Raw genomic sequence first — 26,696 nt, 5'->3', positions numbered from 1 at the left:
AATAATATGTTTTAAATAATATGTTATAATACTTTAAACTCGATTAATATTTTTGACAGTTATCAGCTGATTTCTGTCAAAAAATATTAATCGCGGATAAGGTATTATAATATATTATTTACAACATATTACTATTTTAATATTTTTTACATACCTATTATTATTTTAAAATTTAATTAGCAAATTAACGCTTAATCAGCTGATTTTGGTAAAAAATATTAACAACGCGTTAATTTGTTAATTAAATTTTAAAATAATAATATATGTTAAAAATATTAAAATAGTAATAAGTTGTAATACTTTAAAGTCGATTAATATTTTCTGACAGAAATCAGCTGATAACTGTCAAAAATATTAATCGAGTTTAAAGTATTATAATAACATATTATTTAAAACATATTATTTTATTTAATTTTTGATTTTGAACAAACTCAAACTGCTAACTCTCGCGATGACAGCTTCTCGATGCTACGATTATAACGCACAATGCAAATCGAAACAGTCAATAAGCATCGCGGAAAAGATGCAACCAATACTTGCGAGAATGATCTTAACATGCCTTTTTAGAAAGAGATGTTATAATATTTTCAATTCAATCAAAATAAATAATTTCTCACTCACCGATACGTGCAATAGCAGTTGTAGGAGTTGTAGTACAGCACATTGATCTGAAAACAAAATATTCAAATTATGTATATACATGTGTGTACGTACAGGATGTTTTAAAAGTCTAGAAACGGTCGAATATCTCAATGCAATTTATAAAAAAATGTTTTTATTTTGCATACCTCACAGTTGCCTCGCTGTCGCCCGATGCCTCCCTGGGCCTCCTCCTCCTCTCTTGGTCCATGGTAGCACTCGCGAAAACACGAATAATTACGATCGCCCGACACTTTACACGGCACTCCCGACACGCGAAACTTTACACGGCACTCCCGACGCGACGCGTATTTCGCGTACATTGCACAATGAGAAAAAACGATGCGAAAATTATACTCGCGTGCAGCTTATCAGCAATGCTATCTGTAACAAATAAAATATATACATATATATATATATATAGAGATACTTAAACAAAAATTATGTTTCTTAAAAAAAATATTATTATATAATTATTCTGCTTAACCTCACAGTTGCCCCAGTGTCGCCCGATGCAACCCCGGGGCTTCTCCTCGTAGAAGAAGCTTCGAAACGCTTACTTTTTTGCGTTTGCGACGCGCGGCGACGCCCGGATTTTAAATATCACATATTCGACGCGTTTCGGTAAAACGTGAGAATCGCGAGTGCTTATTCGCGCGCGAATAGAACCGATGCTCTGTTTTCGCGTCGCCGCTTTTTTCTAGGCCCACTTATCGGAGGGCCTCATCGAACGACGATGATGCGCGGCGACTCTCCCCGCGACGTACTTAGGTTAGGTCGAGAGTCGTCGATATGTAATAGACTCGCTCGTGCGATCGCGACCACGATGTCGGTACACGATTTCGCGACGCGATCGGATTTATATGATAATTAAGCACTTAAAAACACTAAAGTCACGCTCGTACTGTCGCGGACCGGCGATGAGCGCGCAAACGTCGATCGCGAACAATCGAAAATGTACCTAGCAACAGCAGTACTGATGTCGAGTGTCGGACTGCCGGACTGGCACTGCCAGTTACGGGACGCGCAACGCGCACACGTCACACGTTGCGACAAGATGGCCGAGTCGTAGTGGTGGGGGTCCAGCGTAAGTATGGCGCGCACACGTTGCGACAAGATGGCCGAGTCGTAGTGGTGGTGGTGGGGGTCCAGCGTAAGTATGGCGTGCGAGCTCGGAGCTCGGCTCGGTTCGGCGGTATATTATTATTTTAAAATTTATTTCGTAAATTAACGCTATATATTATGTATTCTTTTTTAAAAAAAATATGTAAAGTCGATACTTGCATATATCGAAGTTTATTGTTGTCGCTTTACCGCGATGCTCATTAGCTGCCAAGATTCACGTTGTGCGTTATATTCGTAGCATCGAGACTATCATCGCGAGGGTTAGCAGTTTGATAGTTTGTTTAAAATTAAATTAAATAAAATAATAATATTAGTATTAAATAATATGTTATAATACTTTAAACTCGGTTAATATTTTTTGACAGAAATCAGCTGATAACTATCAAAAATATTAATCGCGGATAAAATATTATACCTAACATATTATTTAAAACATATTATTTTATTTTATTTTCATAACAAACTGGTAAACTACTAATTCTCGCGATGACAGCCTCTCGATGCTACGAATATAACGCACAATGCGAATCGAAATAGTCAATCAGCATCGCAGAAAACATGCAACAATACTTGCGAGAATCGACTTAACATGCCTTTTTTAAAAAAGGATGTTATAATATTTTAAATTCGATTAATATTTTTGACAATTATCAGTCGATTTTTGTCAAAAAATATCAATCGTGGATAAGATATTATAACATATTATTTAAAATATATTATTATTTTAATATTTTCACATATTTACACCTTCATTACCGCTATAGCTATAAAAATGTTATAAAATAAGCAATTTCTCACTCACCGATACGTAGGTACAATAGCGGAGTTGTAGTACACAGCACACATTGACCTAAAAACAAAATAAACTTATTATTTTGCATTATAACACAATATAAATATAAATATATGTAAGCTAAAATATTTAATTAGCAAATTTTCGTTTTATTAATATTTTTTGACAGAAATCAGCTGATTAAAGCGTTAATTTGCTAATTAATTTTTTAAATAATAATATGTTATAATACTTTAAACTCGATTAATATTTTTGACAATTATCAGCTGATTTCTGTCAAAAAATATTAATCGAGAATAAAATATTATAACATATTATTTACAATATATTACTATTTTAATTTTTTAACGTATTATTATTTTAAAATTTAATTAGCAAATTAACACTTAAATCAACTAATTTCTGTGAAAAAATATTAATCGAGTTTAAACAAATTTTATATTATTTTTTAAAAGATATCATTTTTTAACATAAAACTGAAGAATGGTGCGCGCGTAGCGCGCGCTTGTGTTGTTCTAGTATAGACAAATAAAAGACCATAAAAACAGCTTAGACATAATATATATAGATCTAGAATGAGGCACGAGATCTGGGTCTTGAACGATTAAATTAGTTTTGTTACTTTCTTCTGAATACTTTCTCTTAAGTCGCTTGAATCTTGTTTTTCGAGCCACTTATTAACTTCATCCATTCTTCTAATCAACTAAAGCCATTCAGTGACAAAAATTGCACTGCACTGTAAATTGCAACACCTAGCCATATATTTCTGCAATAATATGACCACATAAACGCATAAAAAAACATATGATTGTTTGTTATTAACAAAGAATATATTCTTAGCTTTAGAAAATGTTCTACGAACACTTAGAAATCTGTTAAGAGGGATTTTATGGTATACAATCCTCTTATTTCGAGAATACAATTTTCTCGATGTCACTTTCGAAGTAGCTTTAATTTGCAATTCGACGGAATGCTTTACTTTGCTAGATAGCATATGTTTTCGGATTCATGGAAACGAAAATCCGATTCCCTCGAATTATGCATTTGATCAATAAGTTAGAACCGAAAGGTATCTCACTCATCAAAAATTTGTTTAATTTAGTAAGAAAAATATAATTAGAATGATTATAAAAAGAAATGTTAAAAAAATTAATTTATATGAGATATTATTGTAAATCATATAGTACCAATGTATTATGCAAAAAATTTAAAATTAATATTTTTTAAAAATTAATATTGCAAATATTTAGTTGAAACACCTAAATTAAAATATTATATTATAATAAAGATATAACAAAAAGTTACATGTTCCCAATTATAAGTTTAAAAAAATGTCTCGTTTTAAACTTCGTGATTAAAAAATTCAGAAATTTTTAAAAATCAACTTAGAAAACCAATTTTTAAAATTTTCTTTTATATAAACTTGAACACACACAAAATACAAAATAAAATTAGATTAGATCTGAACAAATTAAATATCAAATATTAATGATTTCATAAATTTTATAATATTTAGTAAAATATATATTAAAAAAACATCATAACAACATCATTTTTACTTATTAAGACGTTTTAATCTTGTCTGGGTTATTATTGTTTTATGCTTGTAAATCAATGCAAAGTAATGCGAAGTAATGCGTAAGTCCAGAAAAAATGTACATGTATCGCGACAGTGAGACATCCCTCGGTTAGAACATAATGATCGTTTACAATCGGAAATGACGAAGCTTGTCGGATTCCGCTGGTATTCTGTAATGTACAACGTTGATTAAGATAGTCTCTGGCATATATATATTGATATATATACACACATCGTCAAATACATCGGAATCACGCATATGTATATTTCCCCAGATATAGCAATCTCAGGATTCACTCAGAATGAAGTTCATCCATGCATTCGTAAATGTCGATGTGTGCACACTGTCGAATGCATATATAGCTTTGTACGCACCAGAGTGCAATCTATATAGGACGTTTCATTTTAAATCGATTATATTATCTTGAAAATAAAACATTTTTGGAAAAAATGTTCTATATAAAAGTTGGATATAAAAGTAGGATTTCGAGGGGGACATAATACATAATATCACGAGGGGGACATAATATCACCTAGAATTGTCTTTGGGTAGGGTTTTTCAAAGTCATTTAGAGGTCAACACAGTTCTCTTAAACGGAACCACTCTATTTTTTTATATAAATTGATTTCTCGTAATATTCGGCATAGGAAGTTATAAGGATAGGATGACTAGAAAGTGAATACTTTACAAGATATTTTATACTTTAGTTTGAGATCTTAATATTACATGAGAATCAATGAAAAGTATGTAAATTGCAGCTAGCAGCTACATATTATTTTTTTAAAAAACAATTATGTGTTTTCTTACCAATTTATTCCTCCCATTATTTTGTATATAAAAGTATTGTGGTAGGATCATCGGAAAATGAATATTTTAAGAGATATTTGAAATAATTCACGTAAGATTATGTCAAACTAAAGTATAAAATATCTCGTAAACTATTCACCATCCTACTCTTATAACTTTTTAGACAGAATATTGCGAGAAATCGATTTATATAAAAAAAATATAGTGGTTCCATTTAAAAAGTACAAGATGACCTTGTCCTGACCTTAGCAACGTCACCCAAGGTCAAAGTGATAAGATCAGTAATATAGATGTTTAAACCCTACAACTTTTATACGGAACATTTAAAAATGTTTTATATTTAAAATAATCGACTATATCACTTAAAATGAAACACTCTATACATTTTATAGATATATCTGCATATGTGGACTAATAAATGCATTTCGGGAATGCACACGTTCGTATAGATGCGTGTATGGCCGACGGCTATTTCCGGAAGCCGCTGCGTGCATCCCGCTGGAATATTTAAGCAATGTTAATTGGTTAATGGTAATTTGGCAGTATTTATCGATTCTATAAATGGCGCGAGTGCAGTTATCAATTTAACCAATAATGCACGAGCGCGATTGACAAAATAATGAATAACCGACGTCTGTCATCGCGCGATAAAAGTCATTAAAAAATATATTGTCTCTGTAGAAGTATCCTCTCAGTTTTCTCCCGTATAATTTTATGTGCGTTATGAAGCGATAAGTTCTACGCTAGAATTTCGTGCTGAAATGAATTATATCCGCGCGAGATATTACTTCTCAAGAAACGGAAGTGAGGGCTACTTTAAGGCAATTATCACGTTCCAAATATATGCGATCGAATATGCATATCATCGTGCATGCGAATAATCGCTTTTGTTCCGCAATAACAATTATGGAAATTCCATCAGAATTTTCAAATCTTGAAAAATTAACTTATCCCTTCTCTCTCTCTCTCTTGATGCCGCAAAATATTTTTACTGCTCTCTCGACACATTTTTACTTTGATGTTCTCTGACGGCTATTATTATTTTTTCAGTGTGGCATATATTGCGTATAATAATAGGTTTCTCTTTCATAGTTTACGTAATCTTTGTACACTGAGAGAAATTTTCTCTTAGAATTTACCCTGAAAATTATTGTAATCCTGAGACAATACGAGGGCAGTTCGATAAGTCAGTGACTTTTACAAGATATGGCACTCAAATCGCAATCTAATTTTATTTCTGATATTTACCATCTTATTTAAGTATACACACCAAGTTTCAAGTAGATCTGTCAAATAGAAATTTTTTGACAGCGTTCTAAAGCGGATAAGTTTTTTGCTAAAATGGAAAAAAGTGAATTTCGTGTGCTAATAAAACATTACTTTTTGCGTGGAAAAACCATTAAGGAAACTGAAGAAAAGCTAAAAAAGTATTATGGGGACTCTGCTCCGTCGCATGGAATGGTTCACAAGTGGTTCACTGAATTTCGTTGTGGTCGTACAAGCACGAATGATGCTGAGCGCCCGGGACGTTCGAATGAGGTCACAACTGAAGAAACAGTCAATAAAATCCATGATATTGTATTGGACGACCGTCGAGTGAAGATACACGAGATAGCCAAGATGATAAACATCTCAAACGAACGTGTTTTTAATATCTTGCATAAACATTTGGGCATGAAGAAGCTGTCGGCCAGATGGGTGCCGCGCTTGCTCACAATCGACCAAAAACCACAACGAAATTCAGTGAACCACTTGTGAACCATTCCATGCGACGGAGCAGAGTCCCCATAATACTTTTTTAGCTTTTCTTCAGTTTCCTTAATGGTTTTTCCACGCAAAAAGTAATGTTTTATTAGCACACGAAATTCACTTTTTTCCATTTTAGCAAAAAACACAAACTTATCTGCTTTAGAACGCTGTCAAAAAATTTCTATTTGACAGATCTACTTGAAACTTGGTGTGTATACTTAAATAAGATGGTAAATATCAGAAATAAAATTAGATTGCGATTTGAGTGCCATATCTTGTAAAAGTCACTGACTTATCGAATTGCCCTCGTATAGTATGAAAAGAATTTTATTTCTCTGATTAATATTTATCACATAAAAAATAATAATATCTATTATATAAAACATGTTTGATTAATTTTACTAAACTGCATAGTAAAATTAATCGAACATATTTTATATTTTATTGTAATGTTTACCATGATTTTCAGGGTAAAATCTAAGAGAAAATTCTCTCTGTGTAGCATGACAGTTTGGAGATTGGATTGCTCAGGATTGACGTGTTTTTTAAACAAAAGTTGTAATTGTTAATTATAATTGAGCAATTGAAATGTCCGCTAGAATTATATTCGTGTGTGAAAAATATCGAATTGCGTGAATTTTATACTTATTCACATTCATATTTCCCGAGTTCAATTTTAATAATTTTTTCAACGTCAAATACTAGCAATCAAACTGCACAATTATATATAGTGGATAAAGAAAAACCGTATTTGCACATTCTATCTTGATGAAATTTTACATAACAGAAAAGAAATTTATTGTAAAGAAGTCCATGAAAATATTATATTGTTCTTGTTTGTTAGAGTGCATTGGACAAACACAAAGCGCATATCAGCGCGCGCGTGTTTTCTTTTCTAGCACAAAATTATTCTAAAAAGAAATCAAGTGCGCAGATATATTTATTTTTTCTACCACATATACGCGTTGAAGTAAATTTTTATTATAAAGAAAATTTAAAATTTGTCAAGAAATATATATTTTCATCAGTTTTTCATATTTATCGCGTATTTGAATTTATCAGAAGAATGCATACTTTGTAATAAATATTTTCTGCATATTTTTTTTAGTATAATAATAATATTTTACATAAAATTTTCAATTTTGATACCCGATATTCATTTGATGCCCGAAATTCCGTGTTCGTGTTATTAACGCTTTTTAATTAGGGAGTTAATTAAACTTCAATGAAAGCATTAACTTTTAACTGGAGAACAATTAATTTTTTCACTTACGAAAATTACGGAGAATTACCAATACGTCAATCTCGCTATGGGTATTGATAGTTGAATTATTACGAGGTCGGGTGGATCGTAAAAAGGGAGGAAAATCATTAGGAGCTAACGAAAAGAAATTTCCTTCGGCTCTCATATCAAGTGCAAAATGTGAATAATTTTATGGCAGGTAAAATCCCTCTGTTTAATGCCTTCGCGAGGAAACGGAACGATTCGATAACTACTGATAAAATAATCTAATAAGTCAATAAGTTTTCAAAGCAATTGCTCTACCCTATTCCGCGTTCTCCTTTACGTAAATACGATCGCAGAGGCGAGAAAATAACATTGTAAGTCAAATAAATATAAAAATTGCGATAATCTATTTGGTAAAATTGATTATTTATGTCTTGTCATGTACTGAAAAAATTATATTCTCGTTCTAAGAATTTCCTATTTATTTTCAAAACATTCCTGTTCTAAAATAGATGCCGAAATAAGGACTCTCTAATCTTAAGAGAAAAATTCTCTAAGGATTAGTATCAAATATTCCTAATTTATAAAAATATAGACAAAATGAGATTTATTCTACATTAACAAAAAGCACATTATTTTGCAGCAAAAAATATCATAAAGAAAGCATAGACATAGTACATATATATAGATCCAGCATGAGGCATGAAACCTCTTGAAGGATTAAATTGTGTTACACGTTATTTATTCGTAAACACTTTTCTTTCGTTTTCTTTTTTCAGCCACTTATTAATTTAACTCATTTTTCTAATAAATTAAAAATAAATTAAAATTGATACCTAATAAATTAAAATTGACAAACACGGTATCCACTGTAAATTGCAACATCATATACGTTGTTGCAACAATATGATCCCAATAGAACACCAAATATATGACTCACATAAAAAAAATACAAACAACCATTTGTTATTAACAAAGGATATATTCTTAACTTTAGAGGATATTTTGAAAATACTTAAGAATATTTATTAAAATAGATTTTATAGTATACAGTTCTCTTACTTCGAGAACACAATTTCTTCGGTGAAAACACTTTTCGTAAACACTTTTCTTTCGTTTTCTTTTTTGAGCCACTTACTAATTTAACTCATTTTTCTAATAAATTAAAAATAAATTAAAATTGATACCTAATAAATTAAAATTGACAAACACTGTATCCACTGTAAATTGCAACATCATATACGTTGTTGCAACAATATGATCCCAATAGAACACCAAATATATGACTCACATAAAAAAAATACAGACAACCATTTGTTATTAACAAAGGATATATTCTTAACTTTAGAGGATATTTTGAAAATACTTAAGAATATTTATAAAATAGATATTTTATAGTATACGGTTCTCTTACTTCGAGAACACAATTTCTTCGGTGAAGAAAAAATTATTTTGGTATTTTTCATGATCGGAGTGCAAGAAAAACGAGATTCAATGTTCAATATGTTAATTCGATATCTTGATTCAATATCACGGTATATTTCACATCGCCAGTGTTGTGCTTAGATGATTTTAAAATTAGCTAGATAAAGATGAGATAAAAATATGTAAATTCATCTTAGATAAGATGAAGATGATTTTGTTTTAAATGTATCTAGATAAAAGATAAAATTATATGACGATTCATCTAGATAACTTCCAGATAATATTATTTTTAAAATCGCTTATGTAAACAGTTAAAAAATGTAAATAAATAAAAATGTAATGTAAAATAAAAAAAATGGAAATTATAAAAGAGATATAAAAATATATTCATAGTTTTTTATTTATAAGTTTTTATCGTTTACTGCTCAAGTTCTACTATACTTAAAATATTTTCATGTGCTATGAAACTCTAAATCAAATTATCTGAATATTATTTTAGATAATTTAGTAAAGATAACACTTTTTTTATCTAAGATGCAGATATAGATAATACATTTTTTAATTATCTATATAAAGATAAGATAACGCCAAAATTTCATCTAGATGATCATCTATATAATTTTATTTAGATAACAGCAAACACTGCACATCGCAGTGATATTTCTTACTGCATTATTCTGATGACAAAGTGCGCACACATTGGATTTGTGAATTAAAGCGTGAGTTAAAGCGAGAACCGAAATGATGTAACCTTTGATATAAATTATTGGTTTTACGGTTATACTATATAAAGTAAGACGATCCTGTCCGACAAAATTTATCGCGGGCCATATGCCCGGGCTCTGATTAGTTTCTCGACTCAATTAACGGCCGTCATTTGATATTTCCCCGGAAAGGAAAACGATTCTCGTTATAGGTCGTTAAAATGTTTACGACACCGGTCGAGATTTCCACGTTTTACACGTGGAAGCAGAAGAGATGGCGCAAAAGGGATGGCGACAACGGATATATGTATACATATTCCGCGATCGGCTCTTTCTCGTGAAAAATCATTCTAGTTTTGCGAAAACATTCAGATTGTAAAAGTTGTTTCATTCACGGAATATGCATTCCGTTTGAACGTGTCCTTTTGATACTTTGTATTCAACCGCCGGGGCTTCTAAAGAAATATTGATTTTACACGGGGAAACATTACACTTTATATACCTATACAGGATGCCCTAAATAAGAGAATGCGAATAATCCCTTTATTGCGAGCTATTTTGGATGAAAAATTGTTTTTCTTTCTACATCTTTTCCTTTATTTTTCTTTCTTTTTATTTGTTGAACTTCAAATCTTATGTATTCATGAGTTCTCTGCAGCTGTACCTGAAGAATCCTATTATAGATCATGTCAAGATCTTCTGACATATAATTCTGCGTCGTATCGTAAATAAATTATGTTTTGCATTGCATCGTCAAATCATACTAGATAAATATATATTCCTACGACATATTTTTTTTTTAAATCGACATACATATTGTAAAATGCGAACAGATATTTTTAAAATACGAATGCAACACATGGCAAGAGAAATAAATTAATAAGAGCATTATATTTGCAATCGATTATTTTATTTCAAACGAGAAGTTGATAATACCGACACGAGGCGAATATTACAAGGATAACGAGTGACATATATAGAACGTTTAATTAAGAGAAACGCATAGAAAATATTTATCTCCTGATAAAAATATCCACATCTCCATATACACGTGACACTTTTTCGATGCTTGACGTAAAAGAGGTAAAGATCGTAGATTATTTATTATTAAGCGCAGCGGACTATATATATATATATATATATATATATATATATATATACAGGGCGTTTCTTAAACATATGTCAAAAATTCAAGGGGTGATTCCTTGGATTATTTTATGAAAATACCTCTGATGATTTTTTGAAAACCACTTCGTTTTGAAAATACAGGGCGATAAAAATTTATAAAAAAATAATTAATACTTGTAAAAGTTATTAATGCAGTGGAAAATATTATAATGATATTATTGTTGTGAAAATATTGTATTTCTTGTAAATTTTTATCGCCCTGTATTTTCGAAATAAAATGGTTTTCAAAAAATCATCAGAGGCATATTTCCCATAAAATGACCCAAAGAATCATCCCTTGAATTTTTGACATATGTTTAAGAAACACTCTGTACATATATATTCGTATATATATTATATATATATATATATATATATATATATATATATCTTACACGAAGCCTCTCGTATTAATAAACAATTGAAAATACCTCCACCTACTATAACTTTTCCCGAGATTATCATCTCGATTACTTTGTGGGATCGTTTTTTCTAAAAACATCAGACAGAACGCAATTTTACTCGAATTGCTCGTTTTTTTTCTCCAATAGCCGCTATTTCGACTCGATTGCAATCACGGACTTTTCACATGGGAGAGACAGAAAGTAATTTCTTTCAGAGCGATATTTAGCGGCGAAATAAATTCAAAACAGAGAGAAGTCCGTCTCGCATCCGACACGCGTGTCGCTAATTGCAAGGCTATCATGAATAGGAAGACTGTCACGAGTAGAGATCGTGAGATCTATATTAATCATATATAGAAATTTGAAACCAAAGAGAGCCACAGAGGGATGCAATATTGCTACAATAATACGGTCCAGCTAGCTAGTCTCCAGCTACAGATATATGTATGTACATATATATATATATGTATATCGCGCCATTCTCATTTCATATATGGATTACTCGCGATATGCTCAACGTAGGAATTAGCCATTCTCTACTCTATACTCAATTTTATCACGTGTGGAGCCACTATCCGTCACTATTCACCGCTCTCGTTCTCTCTCTCCTTAATCCGTTCATTAGTTACATGAGAATTGGTAATGCAAGCTCTGGAATGCTGCCAAATCGCATAACAGGTAGGAATCGAATCTGCTCGTCAATTATACTCCTATTAATTCTATCGATATTCGTCCAAATTTACGCGAAAATATATACATATCTTAAAAAAATTGTGCAAATGGAAATTTGCACATTGCTTCCTCACCATTTTATTTCGCTAATTAAGATGGTTTTTCAATTATGGCTTCCTCATAGAGGAAGCTTAACTTGCACATTGCTTCTTCACTATTTTATTTTGCTCATTAAATGGTTTTTCAATTATGACAATGTGCAAGTTAAGCTTCCTCTATGAGGAAGCCATAATTGAAAAACCATCTTAATTAGCGAAATAAATAGTGAGGAAGCAATGTGCAAATTTCCATTTGCACAATTTTTTCCATTACTAGCAAACCCTATATATAATATAATAACAAAATATTTTCTTTAAAAAATTGTTTTACAGATTTCTATACTAATGTGTTCTGAATGTTGTATAATTCGTCAATTTACAATTAAAAGAAATTCACCAATTCTCGACAAATTTAATATCAATCATGCTTTAAGGATATTTTATTCAAAACTTTCAAAAAATTAAAAATTTTAATTTTAAAATAATTAAAAATTTTATAAAAAATAAACCATTTTAAAAATTCTCCACAAATTAAATATCAATCATTCTTTAATGATATTTTCAAAAGTTTGATAAGTTCGATATTTAAAAATTTACGAATGTTAAAGCATGTACAAACATTTTTTGAAATTGATAATTTTATAAAAAAAAAAACACTTTCACTGATCCTCGTCAAATTAAAGAGCAAACATCCTTTAATGATATTCTATTTATGTAAACAAATTTTTGTAAAAATATTTGTCAAAAATATAAAAAATAAACCCTTTCACCGATCCTTGTTAAATTCAATACCAAATATCTTTTATTGGTACTTTATTCATATAAAAAAAATTAGTTCGATATCTCGAAATTTGCGAAAAATATAAATGCACATTTCTTAAAAATTAAAAATTTTACAAAAAATGAATCCTTTCACCGATCATCGCCAAACTCAATACCAAACATGTTTAAATGATAGTCTATTTATGTAAAAAAATGTATCCAGATGTCTTAAAATTTACGGAAATTAGAGTAACCACAGACATTTTTCATAAAATTTAAAATTTTATAAAAAATGAAACACTGTATGAATTTTTATAAAAATGACAGTAAATAAAAGTGTTGTTCTACTTTACTTGTATGCCAAATTGGAACGCTGCAAGTCAAATAGTTTTTAAGATATTTAAATTTAAAAAAACATGGATGGGCACATACATACACACACACATACGGATATTTTTTAAAAATGTTATTTTTCGATGTTTTGGAACATTCTGAACACATTAGCATAGAAATGCGAAAAATAAATTTTTTTCACGAATTCAAAGCTTCCTCTATGAGGAAGCAATATATGTGTCCTAAACGCATTAAAAAAATCATTTTCCATTTATAAAAAGCGTCGCTAGAATATTTTGTGATCTAAAATAGGCACCAAAAGGATCCTTTTACCTTAAGAGGGAAATCCTCTTAAGGATTAATATCAGATATTTCTAATTTATAAACATGTAGAAGAAATTGGATTTATTTTTACACAAAAAAAGTACCTTATTTTACAGCACACAGGCAAAGAAAGGTCAAAAAGAAAGCATAGACGTAGTTTATGCTAGACCGAGCATAAGACAGGAGGTTTGTGGGTCCTAAACGATTAAATTAAATTATGTTAAGCTCCTATCTCCAAATAGTAAAGCATACAGGAAAAGTTTAGCATCATTTTAATTTTAAAATATAATGTATAATATATTGTGTTATAAAAAATTTTACATTTAAATTTTGAAGTTATTGATTCTTAAATTTAATTTTTATAACAATTTTGTAGTAATCTTTATAAAATTGTCGCCTAAAATAAATGCTGCAATATTAACGCAAATCATCTTAGCACAATTATTGCTGAATACACATTTCAGAAATTTTGTAATTATAAAAATCATTATATAGTATAAAATTGTATAATTATTATTCAAACAATCTTAAATCTAAAATTTCACAAAAAAATAGCATGCATCAAACATAACTTATAATAACAAAATTCAATATTAGCAACAGATGTGCTTTCTTGCAGAATCAGAGTACTTCTTTTAAGTCCCTCGAATCTTCTTAAGTTTATAAGTTAATAACAAAGAATATTTCTTTAATTTTTTAGGATGTTCTAGAAACACTTAATAAGAATATATCTATTAAGAGGGATTTTATACAATTTTCTTACTTCAAGAATATAATTTTTTCGATATTTAATTCACCAAAAAAACGTTGTCAATAAAAAAATGATAAAAGGATGTTGTCGTGATATTTCGACATCTATTAAACGGCACATTCGCCTGTTGTAGGTTCTAATCCTATTTTAGCTTACTGTATTGTTTACAGTCCCTAAGTTTAAGTCGAATTTACGCGACAGGCAAGTTGTAGAATCCCCTGATGTTCACACGTGTTACTTGGCAGAACGAGATACGTTGCACATTGCACATCCTAAATGCATCTAGATTATATTTCGAATGTCTTAAACTTGTATTAAGTATATTGTCATATTGTTCTTAATAAAGCTAGCGCATGAATAAAGCGTGAATAAAGTTAGCGCAAGTCACCGATAGATATAAGTATCTTCATCTCAAGTAGAATCAAGAATTTCAAAGACAAAAACTTTTCTGACTGATGTCTAATGTTGAATTCTTGTGTCTTTGTTACCAATTTACTATCTCTATACGTCGGAAATCTCTTTCTATCATGAAGCTGTATGTTAGTTTATATGACGAAAAATCGAAGATGGAGAATGATATATTATTGCCTGGTCACACGCAATTGAAGTTTTTGCAGAAATACATGGAAAATGTAATTTATTAACTCCAATCAACGACAACCAAACAATTATCAGGATTTACTCATCAGATTTTCAATCGCGCCTTTTCTATTTTATCGACTTCCTTTTTTTCACGAGGAATAATCATGATACATCGAATGGACGAAGGGTTTACTTGGCAATTTGTCAATCGGTATCGGACGTGAACGACTTATCGTTGCTTGACTGATGTCCCTGTACATAGCCAACGGCATTTCTCTCCTGTGAAACGTATTGTAATCGATTAACGACTAACGATACATCTATGGAAACGTAGCTTTGACACGTAAGAGAAATCCATGGCATTTTACAATTGAAACCATATATGCGTAGCGAAAATTGCACGTGAGGAGATTTCTGAAGATCTCCTACGTGATTTCAAAAGGGCATTTTATTGAATATAAGTTTACTTTATAATGATAATTGAAGCAAGGATTAATTATAAAGATAGGACTAATTATAGATTGTCAAATGGCTTTGATTGATTTTAATTACTTTTCAAGAGATAACAAAATAAAGCAAATCAAAAGATCAAGTTTACTTGTATCATTTAAATTCGTTTGTACGAAATTTTATAATAAGTAAATTTTTTTTATAAATCTTCTTATAATAATGTTGATGTACGTATAATTTTATGTGCTTTGTTGCAATAGTTAAAAAGTGTATTTATTTATGTTTTGTAATAATTGTATTATCCAAAGAAAATTGATAGAAAATAAATCTGATGCGAAAAAAATAAAAATAAAATCTTCGAGAGAGTAGAGAAAAATCTGGAAAATATCAAATTTAAAGAAAATATATTAATTCTGTTTATATGAAATTAATCTTTTTGTAATGATTGAAAAAGTTTAAAAAAATAAAAAGGGGAATTAACTCGAGTAAAAATTGTTCTCTTACTTTTGTTTTTAATTTTCAGTATAACATCTACTTTAAGTTAAATTACATTCTTTTGAAACTATTTAATTTTGAAACTATTTAATCGTAATAATTTTATCAAAAACTTCTCTTTGAAACCTCTAAGTATGAAACTGTTTATTTTATTGCCTATATAAGCTACAAAGAGAGCTCAATTCCTATATAAATCAAATCTGTTGAAATCCTTTAGAATCCATAAATTTGAGAAAATTGAAGTTGAAAATAAAAGGAAAATTTCAACTCTGGAATATTACCGACTAGAAACCGCAACCGTTTAATACATACATATAAGAGTAAATATATTAAAAAGCATGTATATTAAATACCTTTTCGTGCATATTTTTCCATTGTCTTAATACACAGTTAATTTATCTCATGTCAAGCGTCATTCTGTCCCAACCATGCGATATAAATTGGTTTTTTTCTATTTTATTAAATATTAATCTTGAGATTTTTAATTAAGCACTCTCTTTTATAACTAAGAGCTTGCAGGATTATTATGCACAAAACAAAAGGTCTGTCATCTTGCTCCAGTTATTTCAATTAAATATTTACATACATTACGATAATAATAAATTGACATCACGTTAAAGCCTGTTAATTATAATATGTGTATATCATGGGGGAGATAATAATATTTCATGATCAATAAACTTCCCGAATATCAAATTGATATTTAGAGAGGATTATTATATCACTATTATTGCGCATTTAATATTTACTATCTATGCGCTTTAAGCACATCTATTACTACGCGTTTCGAACATATTTTGAATATCGATTATCTTTGGTTGTGCCAACACGACATAATGTGAAAATGGTGCTTCTGCACGTTGAAAGGTAGAGAAGCCGCTATAATAAACGAACTGAAATTCAAGCCCTTCCAACAACCCGTTTCTTTCTTTTATTTTACAGCCGGTACATGTAACTCGGACAACGAGTAGGAGGATGATCAAAATGCAAAAGGGGTTATGGTGTCTCGTTAACGCGAAAGAAGAGAAGAAAGAGAATTTCTCGCTTTGAATCGCGGAACAAGAGCGGCCATGATGTCCTCCTGGTCATATACAACTAGCGCCAGTCTAACCTCTTCGTTATCGGTGACGTCACAGATACCATTGGCCCTAACGATGAATTACACTAGGGTAAACGACGACCTAACGAAGGGGATCGGCGACGAGGAGGAGGAATACACGCCGTACAGCGATCGTCCCGAAACTTATATCGTACCGATCGTTTTCCTTCTGATCCTGCTGATCGGCCTCACCGGAAATGGCGTGCTGGCCCTAACGATCCTCCGGCACGCGAATATGAGAAACGTGCCCAACACGTACGTTCTGTCGCTGGCGTTCGGCGATTTACTGGCACGTAACAGTTCGATTTCTTTCGATTTAGAAAATCCTGACGCGAAAATGAAAAATTACGAATATACAAAAAACATACACCATATGTATATACGCGTATCTCCATTAGTATCCATATATGTATGTATAAATTCCGGCTATCGATTTAAATTTATCAATATTTGAGATGTTGACGAATATTTGTGCAGATGTGTGTAAATATCCAAATATCAAAGCATATAAGATTTTCCAATTTTTTTACCAATTTTTAAAATTTACGTTGTTTAGAAGCTTTTCAAATGTATAAAAGTAAATAAATATTTAGTATAAATAAAGAAGAAAAATCTATAAAGTAAAAATCTATGTAGGTGAGATAGAATAAAAAAAGAAATAAAAGGAGACAATTTATTTTTATAAATGTCATTCTATTGTACAATTTTGCACCTACGTATATTTTTATTCTATTTTTACTTTTCATGTCGATATTTATATAAATAGAATGCGTAAAAAGTGCGTATCATTTGATAACTTTTTAATATTTTTATTATTTTATTATTTTATCATTTTATATTAATTTCTTTGTCTTCCTCTGATGTATTATTAAATATATCCATCGCGAAAAGGATAATACAAAGGATGAATACTGCTGATAAATGGAATTAAATATGGCTACATGGAAACCTGCTATCACTTCGGAATATCAAAACTCGGCTAAAACTCCAGGGCTTAACGTTATATGTATATTATATTGAAACGTTAATTAATTAATAATTTACTTTAACAGATTACAATATTGTTAAATTTCTGACATGCAAACTTTTACATATAAATACATGCTCGATATAATATAGATTTAGTAGAATACATTTTAAATGTTTTTTCAGAAACATGTTATCCATTGTTGTCGTGAAACGTTTTTACAATAAATTGCGTTGCATCCATCATGGTTTATCATCGATAAAAGTAAAGCATAAAGTATTGACATATTGTTACATTACTTTCTATTTTAACGGATAGCTTATTGCCACTTTATTCTTTTAGAAGGTTTTTTTTAAAAAACTGCGATGCACATTTTTCTTAAAATAAGCGCGTTTTAAAGAAAATCGCCCCCAAGGTCTTTTGTTCACATATATTCAACAAGATTAGGAAGACGATTATTTGTTCGCTTCACCTGTCACATCTACACTAAACTATTTGAATTAATTTTTTTTAAGGTTTAAAAATTTATTTTATACATATATATATATACAGAGAGAATTTTCTCTTAGAAATTATCCTGAAAATCATGGTAATCATGGGACAATATGATATGGAAAGAATTTTAAACATATGTTTGATTTATTTTACCATACTTTTAGTAAATTTTACTATACTTTTAGTAAAATGAATCAAACATATTTAATATTTTATTGTGATAGATATTATTTTTTATTGTGATAAATATTAATCAGAGAAATTCTCATAAAATTCTTTCCATATCATATATTGTCCCATGATTTTCAGGGTAAATTCTAAGAGAAAATTCTCTCTGTGATATGTGCGTGTATGTGTAAATATATTTTTTGTATTTATAATGTATATTTTTTGTATATTTTTTGTATACACACCTAAAATACAATGGTGCACTTTGTATCTGTGATAGACAACGCGTTTCGCGGAAGCTATTAGTTTGGTTATTAAACTTAGCGTGTATCGTTACATCAGGTGGAAGAGCAAAATCGATCGGCTTTGCTGTGACGTCGAAACATGCAGCACCACAAGTCTGTCGATTCTCGCATCGTCACTTCACGGCAAATTCTCTATGTAATGCGAATGTCTCTCTTACGCAACAATAAATATCAATGGTGTTAATACAGACCGGCAGAATTTTCGGCCTTCAATATTAATCGATTTGTTATTTATCTTTTGTGAAATTTCAGGTGATAGCTTTCCGATATATGACGTAATTCGATCACGGTTGATCCCGAGCTCATTTTTTCTTTAGAGTCATAATACAAATTATTCGAAACGTCAAATTTTGATTTGAGATTTTTAACGAGTGTCGTGATAATATTAAATTGAATAAATAAAAATTCTCTAAGTCTTGGTTGAACCTTCAAATATATTATTAAAGTTTAACAGATACGTATATATCCTCTTCTTCTTATTATCCAATTTTCTTCTGACGTTTGATCGATTTTTATTGCGCAATTCCTCGTTTTATTCCCCCAGGTCATAGTAACGTGCGTCCCGTTCACGTTTACCGTCTACATCTTGGATTCCTGGCCTTTCGGACTATTACTATGCAAACTTTCCGAATGCGCGAAGGACATCTCCATCGGCGTATCCGTTTTCACGCTGACTGCTCTTTCAGCGGACAGATTCTTCGCCATCGTGGATCCTATGCGAAAATTGCACGTCACAGGTATATGACTATAGGGCTTCGTCGGCTGCGAGAGAAAACTCGTGTATGAAAAAAAATGCGAAAGGAAAAAATATCGGAGAAAAGTATTGATATTGGAAATAAGATTTCTTCTTCTCTATGATGCAATGCTCGACATGACAGTCAAAATCGGAGGAACTGAACTTAATATCGTACACTTATATTCTTTTACTGACAAATGTTGCACTCTCTTGAAAATTTTGTTTTTAATAAAAAGATACGTAACAAACTTCTTTATTATACAGGGTGTTAAAAAAAAAGGGTCATATATTTTGAGAGCAGATAGCATTAATCAAAATAAGATAAAAAAGTCTAATAAACATGGGTCCTATAATCAATATCTTCGAAGATACAGGCTATCTTTCTATTTGAACTTATTGTTCGTTCTTATACTGATACTGATATTTACAAATCTAATGTTATTATACAATGTTATCATAACAAAACTAGTATGTAAAAGTGATACAATCAATAAGAAAAGACAATAAGCTCAAATGTAAAGATAGCCTGTATCTTCGAAGATATTAATTGTAGGACCCATGTTTATTGGACTTTTTTTTTCTTATTTTGATTAATACTACCTGCTCTCAAAATATGTGACCCTTTTTTTTTGAACACCCTGTATATTAGACCACTAACAGTGATGTAACAGGTGAAGCCAGGGAAGGCATTTTTAATTGAACAGAATATATGTATATATAATATTGTACATACATCATACTTCGATTTGTCTTCAGTTCTTAAAATATATATATATATATATTTTATTTATTTTATATATAAAATATATATCAAACTACAATTTTCTGAATATTTGATCAAATTAATTATATATAAATGTTTATTATAATATATATTTATTTATTTGAATGACAGTTGTGAATATTGAATTTTATGACACCTGGTGTGACATTTTATATGACATTTTGCCCCATTATAAATGGCTGCTCTAGTTTCATATGTTATTATAAGAGCATAGTTGTCTAATATATAATATATAGAAGTCTATGTTGTTAATATATATGCAATTTGTAGGATATAGGCTTTTAATTCCATTAAAAAGTATAGACTTTTGTATTCTCGTTCGTATAGCCATTTCTTTTATAAATACTTGTCTAATATTATACAGCAGTGTATAATAGACACCTATTGATATCGATATTAAAAAAATGTAACTTCAGTTTAAAATATAATTATTATAATTTTAAATTTTGCATTATTTTGTAATTAATTTGTATTTTGTGTTCAAATTGTACTTTATAAAATTTGTTTGCTATTTTTATAAAGCGTTTTTTAAAATAGTTTTTTACTTGAATTTTTTTATATATATTGATAATTAAATAAATAATTTTAATAAATTAAAATTAATATTTGTTTTCAATTAAACTTTTTTTTCATAATCTAGCTTTTAAAAAGTTAAGAATGAGGTGTACGATATTAAAAACATAGTGTGCCCAATATCGGAAATTATCATTTTATCATTCGTTTATTTATTACAGTTAGAAAGCCATATAAACCGCGTGATTTATTCAATTTTTATTTTCTATACAAAATTTTGTCGAAATACATGACCTTTAAAAATTGCCTTTTTAAGCAAAAAAAAATTTTGAATTGAGGTATTAGTGGAAAGATTTTTAAAAGTAGATCATTATTTGCAAAACACAACTATTACGTTACAACCTCTAGTTTTCGAGATAGCATGGATCAAAGTTCCAATTAAGTTGCCTAATTTGTAAATAGAAAACGTGTTTCTTTGAATAAAATAAAATATTGCAGTCATTGTTTGACACTATACACACATACATATAATAAGTAAAAATAATAATAACATTTCTGTAATGTTATTATTATTTTTTATTTTTATAGATGGTATTTCCTCGACTTATCATTACGCAAATGATGTAAATTATTATGATGGAATAATCAAAAATATCGATAATATAAATCCTGTTAAAAAATTATATTTCATCAGTAAACAGAAATGATATAAGAATGCAATAGTATAAATTTCCTTATTGCCATTTACAATCTATTGACTTTAATGAATTTTAATTATAAAATTATTTACTTTTTTTATTATTTTACTGATTCCAAAAGGGGGATTTTCTCGTATTTTCTTTGCATCTTGTATCCTCGAGCAACGAAAAATGTGGCGATCAAATCACTCGATTATTCGTTTAAGGTAGCGGAAGACGTGCGACGTGTTTCACGGCGGTAGTTGCGGTGCTGATTTGGGTTTTGGCTATAGTGTGCGCGATCCCGGCCTCCTTCTCGTATATCAGAGTCTTCAAGGTCAACCAGAACGTGAGCTTCTGCGTAAGTCGGATCATCGTATGTTCATAACGAGTCCCGTTTTAGATCGAGCTTGTGTGTAAAGCCCGTCGTAAAGCTCGCTGTATACAGCACTAAAGCGAACGACGTTCTTCCCTAACTCTAAGAAAACGTCGAGCAAACATCCCTCTAACGATTTCGACGTACATACATACATACATACATATGTTCGTGCAATTGTAGGCGTGCTATCCGTTTCCGGAGGAGTTTGGGCCAAATTACGCAAAAGTGTTACTTATATGCCGCTTCTTCATCTACTATGTCATACCACTCAGCATCATCGCCGTTTTTTACCTGCTCATGGCCAGGCACTTAATGCGCAGTACGAGAAATATAATCGGCGAAATGCAGGGTCAGGTAAAATTTGCTTGCATATATTAATTATAAAAAAATATAGAAAATCGAGGTGTTTTTTTTTTGTCAAAATTCAATTTTCAATCTTCTCCTTCTTCTTCCTCTCTCTTTCAGTCCCGAAATTCTCCTCTATCACTTGTAAACGATCTTAGATTACGTCAAGATTTATGAGATTATTATAGCCTTCGGTTAGTTTATACGGTAAACATTACGCACACTTTGATGGTACGCAAACGACGATGCATGCGCTACATTCCAGGTAAAGCAAGTACAGGCCCGTAAAAAGGTAGCGAAGATGGTGATGGCCTTCGTCATTGTGTTCGCCGTATGTTTTTTCCCGCAACACGTCTTCATGTTGTGGTTTTACATCCATCCAACCGCGCAAAAGGATTACAATGCCTTCTGGCATTACTTCCGTATTTTGGGCTTCTGCCTCGCTTTCACCAACAGCTGCATCAACCCCATCGCTCTCTACTGCGTGAGCGGCACTTTCAGAAAATACTTTGACAGGTAAGCTCAAAGAATGCAGAATCTAATATATCTATTATATACAGGGTGTCCCGAAACTTATAATTGACCTTTCAGGGGCAGATTCCTGGGATCATTTCGAGACGATTTTTTCTCTGCGAAAATGTCGAGGCACCAATTTTTCGCAAACTAAGCCTTGCAGAAATAAAGTATCGATAAAACCACATTCTTCAATTGATTTCAAGTAGAGTTTACTTTAATAGAATTTTAATTTAAGGCTTACAATTAGTTACAAAGATACATGATGGCAAAAATTGGGAACATGCAAAAAATGATGGCCTTTTTCGACATTTTCGCTGAGGAAAAATCGTCTCCAAATGATCCCAGGAATCTGTCTGAAAGGTCAATTATGAATTTTGGGACACCCTGTATATTAGCGAAGAATTTGTAATAGTTCTGTAATATTGCATTATTGTACTCTCCGAGAAAAAAGTACACAAAATTTTTAGAATAGTTGTTTTTTAAACAACTATGTGTTTTCTTTACACCAATTGATTTCTTTCGTTATTTTATGCATAGAATATTTTACGAGATATTTTATAGTTTATGTCATATTGAAGTATAAAATGTCAAATCTAAATTGTGTCATATTGAAGTATAAAATGTCAAATCTAAACTATTCATTTTTTGGCTACTCTACCCTCATAACTTTTTATGCCAAATGTTACGAGGAATCGATTTATATAAAAAAATTAGGATGGTTCTATTTTAAAAAATTAGGTTGACCTTTAAATGACTTTAATCAAAATTCAAGATTATTAACGTTTTACCCTCTCGAAAACTTTTAACTTTTATATAAAATATTTTCTTGTTTTAGCAATATTCGACTATATTAATTTAAAAAAATTACACCCTCTTTATTTTTATATCAAATTTGCGAATCTATGTATTAAAAAATGTTATAAATTTTACTATTTACTCTTGAATAATTAAAAATCTCCCTTTTTCCTAATTTTCTATAAAAAAAAAAATTAGAACAGTTCCATTAAAAAAAATTAAGGATAAACTTCCGAATACGACCCACGCCCGATTGCCAAAAAAGGTAACCTTGAAATGACCTTAAAATTAAGATTATTAACTTTTCTTCCTTTAAAATCTTTCAACTTTTGTATGAAATATTTTCTCGTTACAGCCGCATAGTTTCAGAAATATTCGACTATATATTAATTAAAATGGGACACCCTATATATTTTTATATCGAGAATCTTTGTCTTAAAAGTGTCATAAATTATTGCGCACTCTTAAATAATTTAAAAAACCTCTCTTTTTCTTTTATTCTCACAAAATCTTCTCGGACGAGTGCATTCGCCACATTTATCGATCATGTCCAAATAACCTTGTAATTTGCGTCAGATATCTATTGTGTTGCGCGACGAGGAGGATGCGAAGACGGGATCGACGATCGTCCGACCTAAGTTCCCGCGGACGAGGGCAAAGTTTCTCGCTTGTCAGTTCGAGAAAGTATTTGGGCGACTCTCGTCGGGAGCAACGAAGTGTCATGCGTCTCTCCATCATGGCGGGTGATATGCGACCGAATACCCCGATCAAGGAGCAAGAGACCACCATCACCCTGTCGGCGTATCCGAACGGCATCGACGAGTCGTCGAAAAATCGAGTCTTGATAGAACCAACCGTGCGCGATCGATTGGTCACCTCGTAGAGGAAACAACAGCTAAACGACACATTGCACAAGTGCGTGTAAAATAATTCTTACGTCACTTGACGCGTCGATCGAGTTTATATTTTTAACGATTAACGATCTTTTCTCACGAGCTAATTACAATTTAATATCTAGTCGCGGCTACTTAAAGTAGAGGAAAAAGTTGAAATCGACGACATTTGAATTTTACTTAATTGTAGTAATTATAAGGTGGGGCGTAATATTGTGTATCTAATTAACATAATTCGAGATAATGTCACGCGCGTGTAAGTTTTCTGTCTAAACATATATTTGCGTTTCTCATATATAAAGAGACATATATTTAACGATAAGATGTTGATAACAGTGTCAGCGATAATTAGCGATAAGCGAAGTAAACAGGACTGACTTCGTATGCTTTTATGAGAAGAATTTTAATATATACATCTCGTCCGACCAATAAATACTACACATTCCGCCGAATAAATTACAGTATTAGAATTTTTGTAGCTTCGACAGAAGTTAAATAAGGTCTTAAAGCAAAAAGCTACTGCGAATGTATACTGCTATTTGTATAGGAAAGTAAATGTATAATAAAAAAAGCCAAAATTGTATTATCATACGATTTTAATCGCTGTAAAGATAGTTTAATAAATAAATAAAGAATTATTTAAGTCTCTATAATGCAAATCTTGATCTAGATTGGGAGAAAAATCCGGGATTCCGACTCGGGAATCGAGTTATATTTTTTATGATGTGTGTCCACATAATTATATATACTTAGCGCATATTTATTATGTGTCACTTTGTACTTATAACTGTACAAAAACAGAGAATATTTAAGAATTAAGAATAAAAAAAGTACAAATGTTAAAATATATATGCGAATTAAATAAAGTATTGTAAACTGGCATTATTTCAAATATTCTATTATAATACATTTTCTACAGATACAAAAGAGAGAGAGAGAGAGAGAGAGAGAGAGAGAGAGAGAGAGAGAGAGAGAGAGAGAGAGAGAGAAAGAGAAGGAGATTATTTATTATAATTAAAATGCAAATTATTGCTTTTTAATAATTATAAAAAATTAAATTTATTATTTTTTAGTTTACCTATCCAATTTTATTTTATTCGCAATCGTGAGAAAAAGCTAAAGAGAAAAGTTATTATTTTATCATTTTAATCCGCTTATTCAAATTTTCATAAAAATAAACAAATTGAATGTAAAATAAAATAAATATTTTAACGGCATACATATAATAAAATGAAAATCAATAATAACGTATACAAAACATGCATACCTATAAAATCGAATTTTAATTTGGCATCGAACTTTCTCTTTTATTCTTGTACAATTATATAATATTCAATAAAATTATATTCTATGTATAGCCGTTTCTTTAAATAATGCTTTGTTAATTGTTTAAACTTCTATTTTTGTTTATTATGTTATTACTAACTAGATATGTATGTATATAAACATACATATGCAGAGAAAACAAATAATATTTACGGATATCACACATATATATATATATATATGGATATCACATAATCAATCTTCAGTAAAATCTTTTCAGTGTAAAGTAAACATAAAAAAATAACCTTTTTAAAAAAAAGTAAAAAAAAGGGCGACAAGTAAAGGTATTACATAAAAAACAGTGTTATTTTTATATAAATTATTGTAAAAAACTGTTCTGCAAAATAATGTCAGTTAAAAAATTCTACAAAATAATTATGATATCAAAAAGTTGCGCCAAATAAATAAAAATGTATGTTTCATTAAACATTAATTTTTTTTATTTTAAATATTTAAAAAAAGCTACTCAACCAAATATAAATATGTATTAATTTTGCAGATTATTATCTGATCTGATATAAAATTTATCACAGAATCATCTTGGTGTTTTTAAAAATGATGCATCTGCATAGTCAAAACGATTTAGACCCGGCATTGAAACGATTAAAAT

At 30.2% G+C, this 26,696-nt stretch overlaps 1 protein-coding gene across 7 annotated transcripts in view; it reads left to right on the top strand.

Moving 5' to 3' along the window:
- The window catches only part of LOC145944804 (neuropeptide CCHamide-1 receptor-like), a 74,210-nt gene extending 48,470 nt beyond the window's left edge, over positions 1-25,740 (top strand). For 5 of the 7 annotated variants that reach the window (XM_083053357.1, XM_083053360.1, XM_083053358.1 and 2 more), the window contains exons 2-7: positions 17,031-17,476; positions 19,667-19,859; positions 22,060-22,193; positions 22,392-22,565; positions 22,822-23,072; positions 24,444-25,740. In XM_083053357.1, coding sequence (XP_082909483.1) covers positions 17,159-17,476; positions 19,667-19,859; positions 22,060-22,193; positions 22,392-22,565; positions 22,822-23,072; positions 24,444-24,750 — 1,377 coding nt within the window. In that variant the 5' untranslated portion in view covers positions 17,031-17,158 and the 3' untranslated portion in view covers positions 24,751-25,740. Of the gene's footprint in view, positions 1-1,756; positions 1,793-12,246; positions 12,300-17,030; positions 17,477-19,666; positions 19,860-22,059; positions 22,194-22,391; positions 22,566-22,821; positions 23,073-24,443 lie in introns of those variants that run through there. The other 2 variants (XM_083053361.1, XM_083053362.1) reach the window with 2 other exon arrangements.
- The last annotated feature ends 956 nt before the right edge of the window (positions 25,741-26,696 follow it).

This window comes from Prenolepis imparis, unplaced genomic scaffold, assembly GCF_030444845.1.
Source record: "Prenolepis imparis isolate NDT839.2.m4 unplaced genomic scaffold, iyPreImpa1.0 SCAF_13, whole genome shotgun sequence".
In the NCBI taxonomy this organism is placed as follows: Eukaryota; Metazoa; Arthropoda; class Insecta; order Hymenoptera; family Formicidae; genus Prenolepis; species Prenolepis imparis.
Note: the sequence above shows the minus strand (reverse complement) of the source record. Positions and strands in the feature narration are given on the sequence as shown.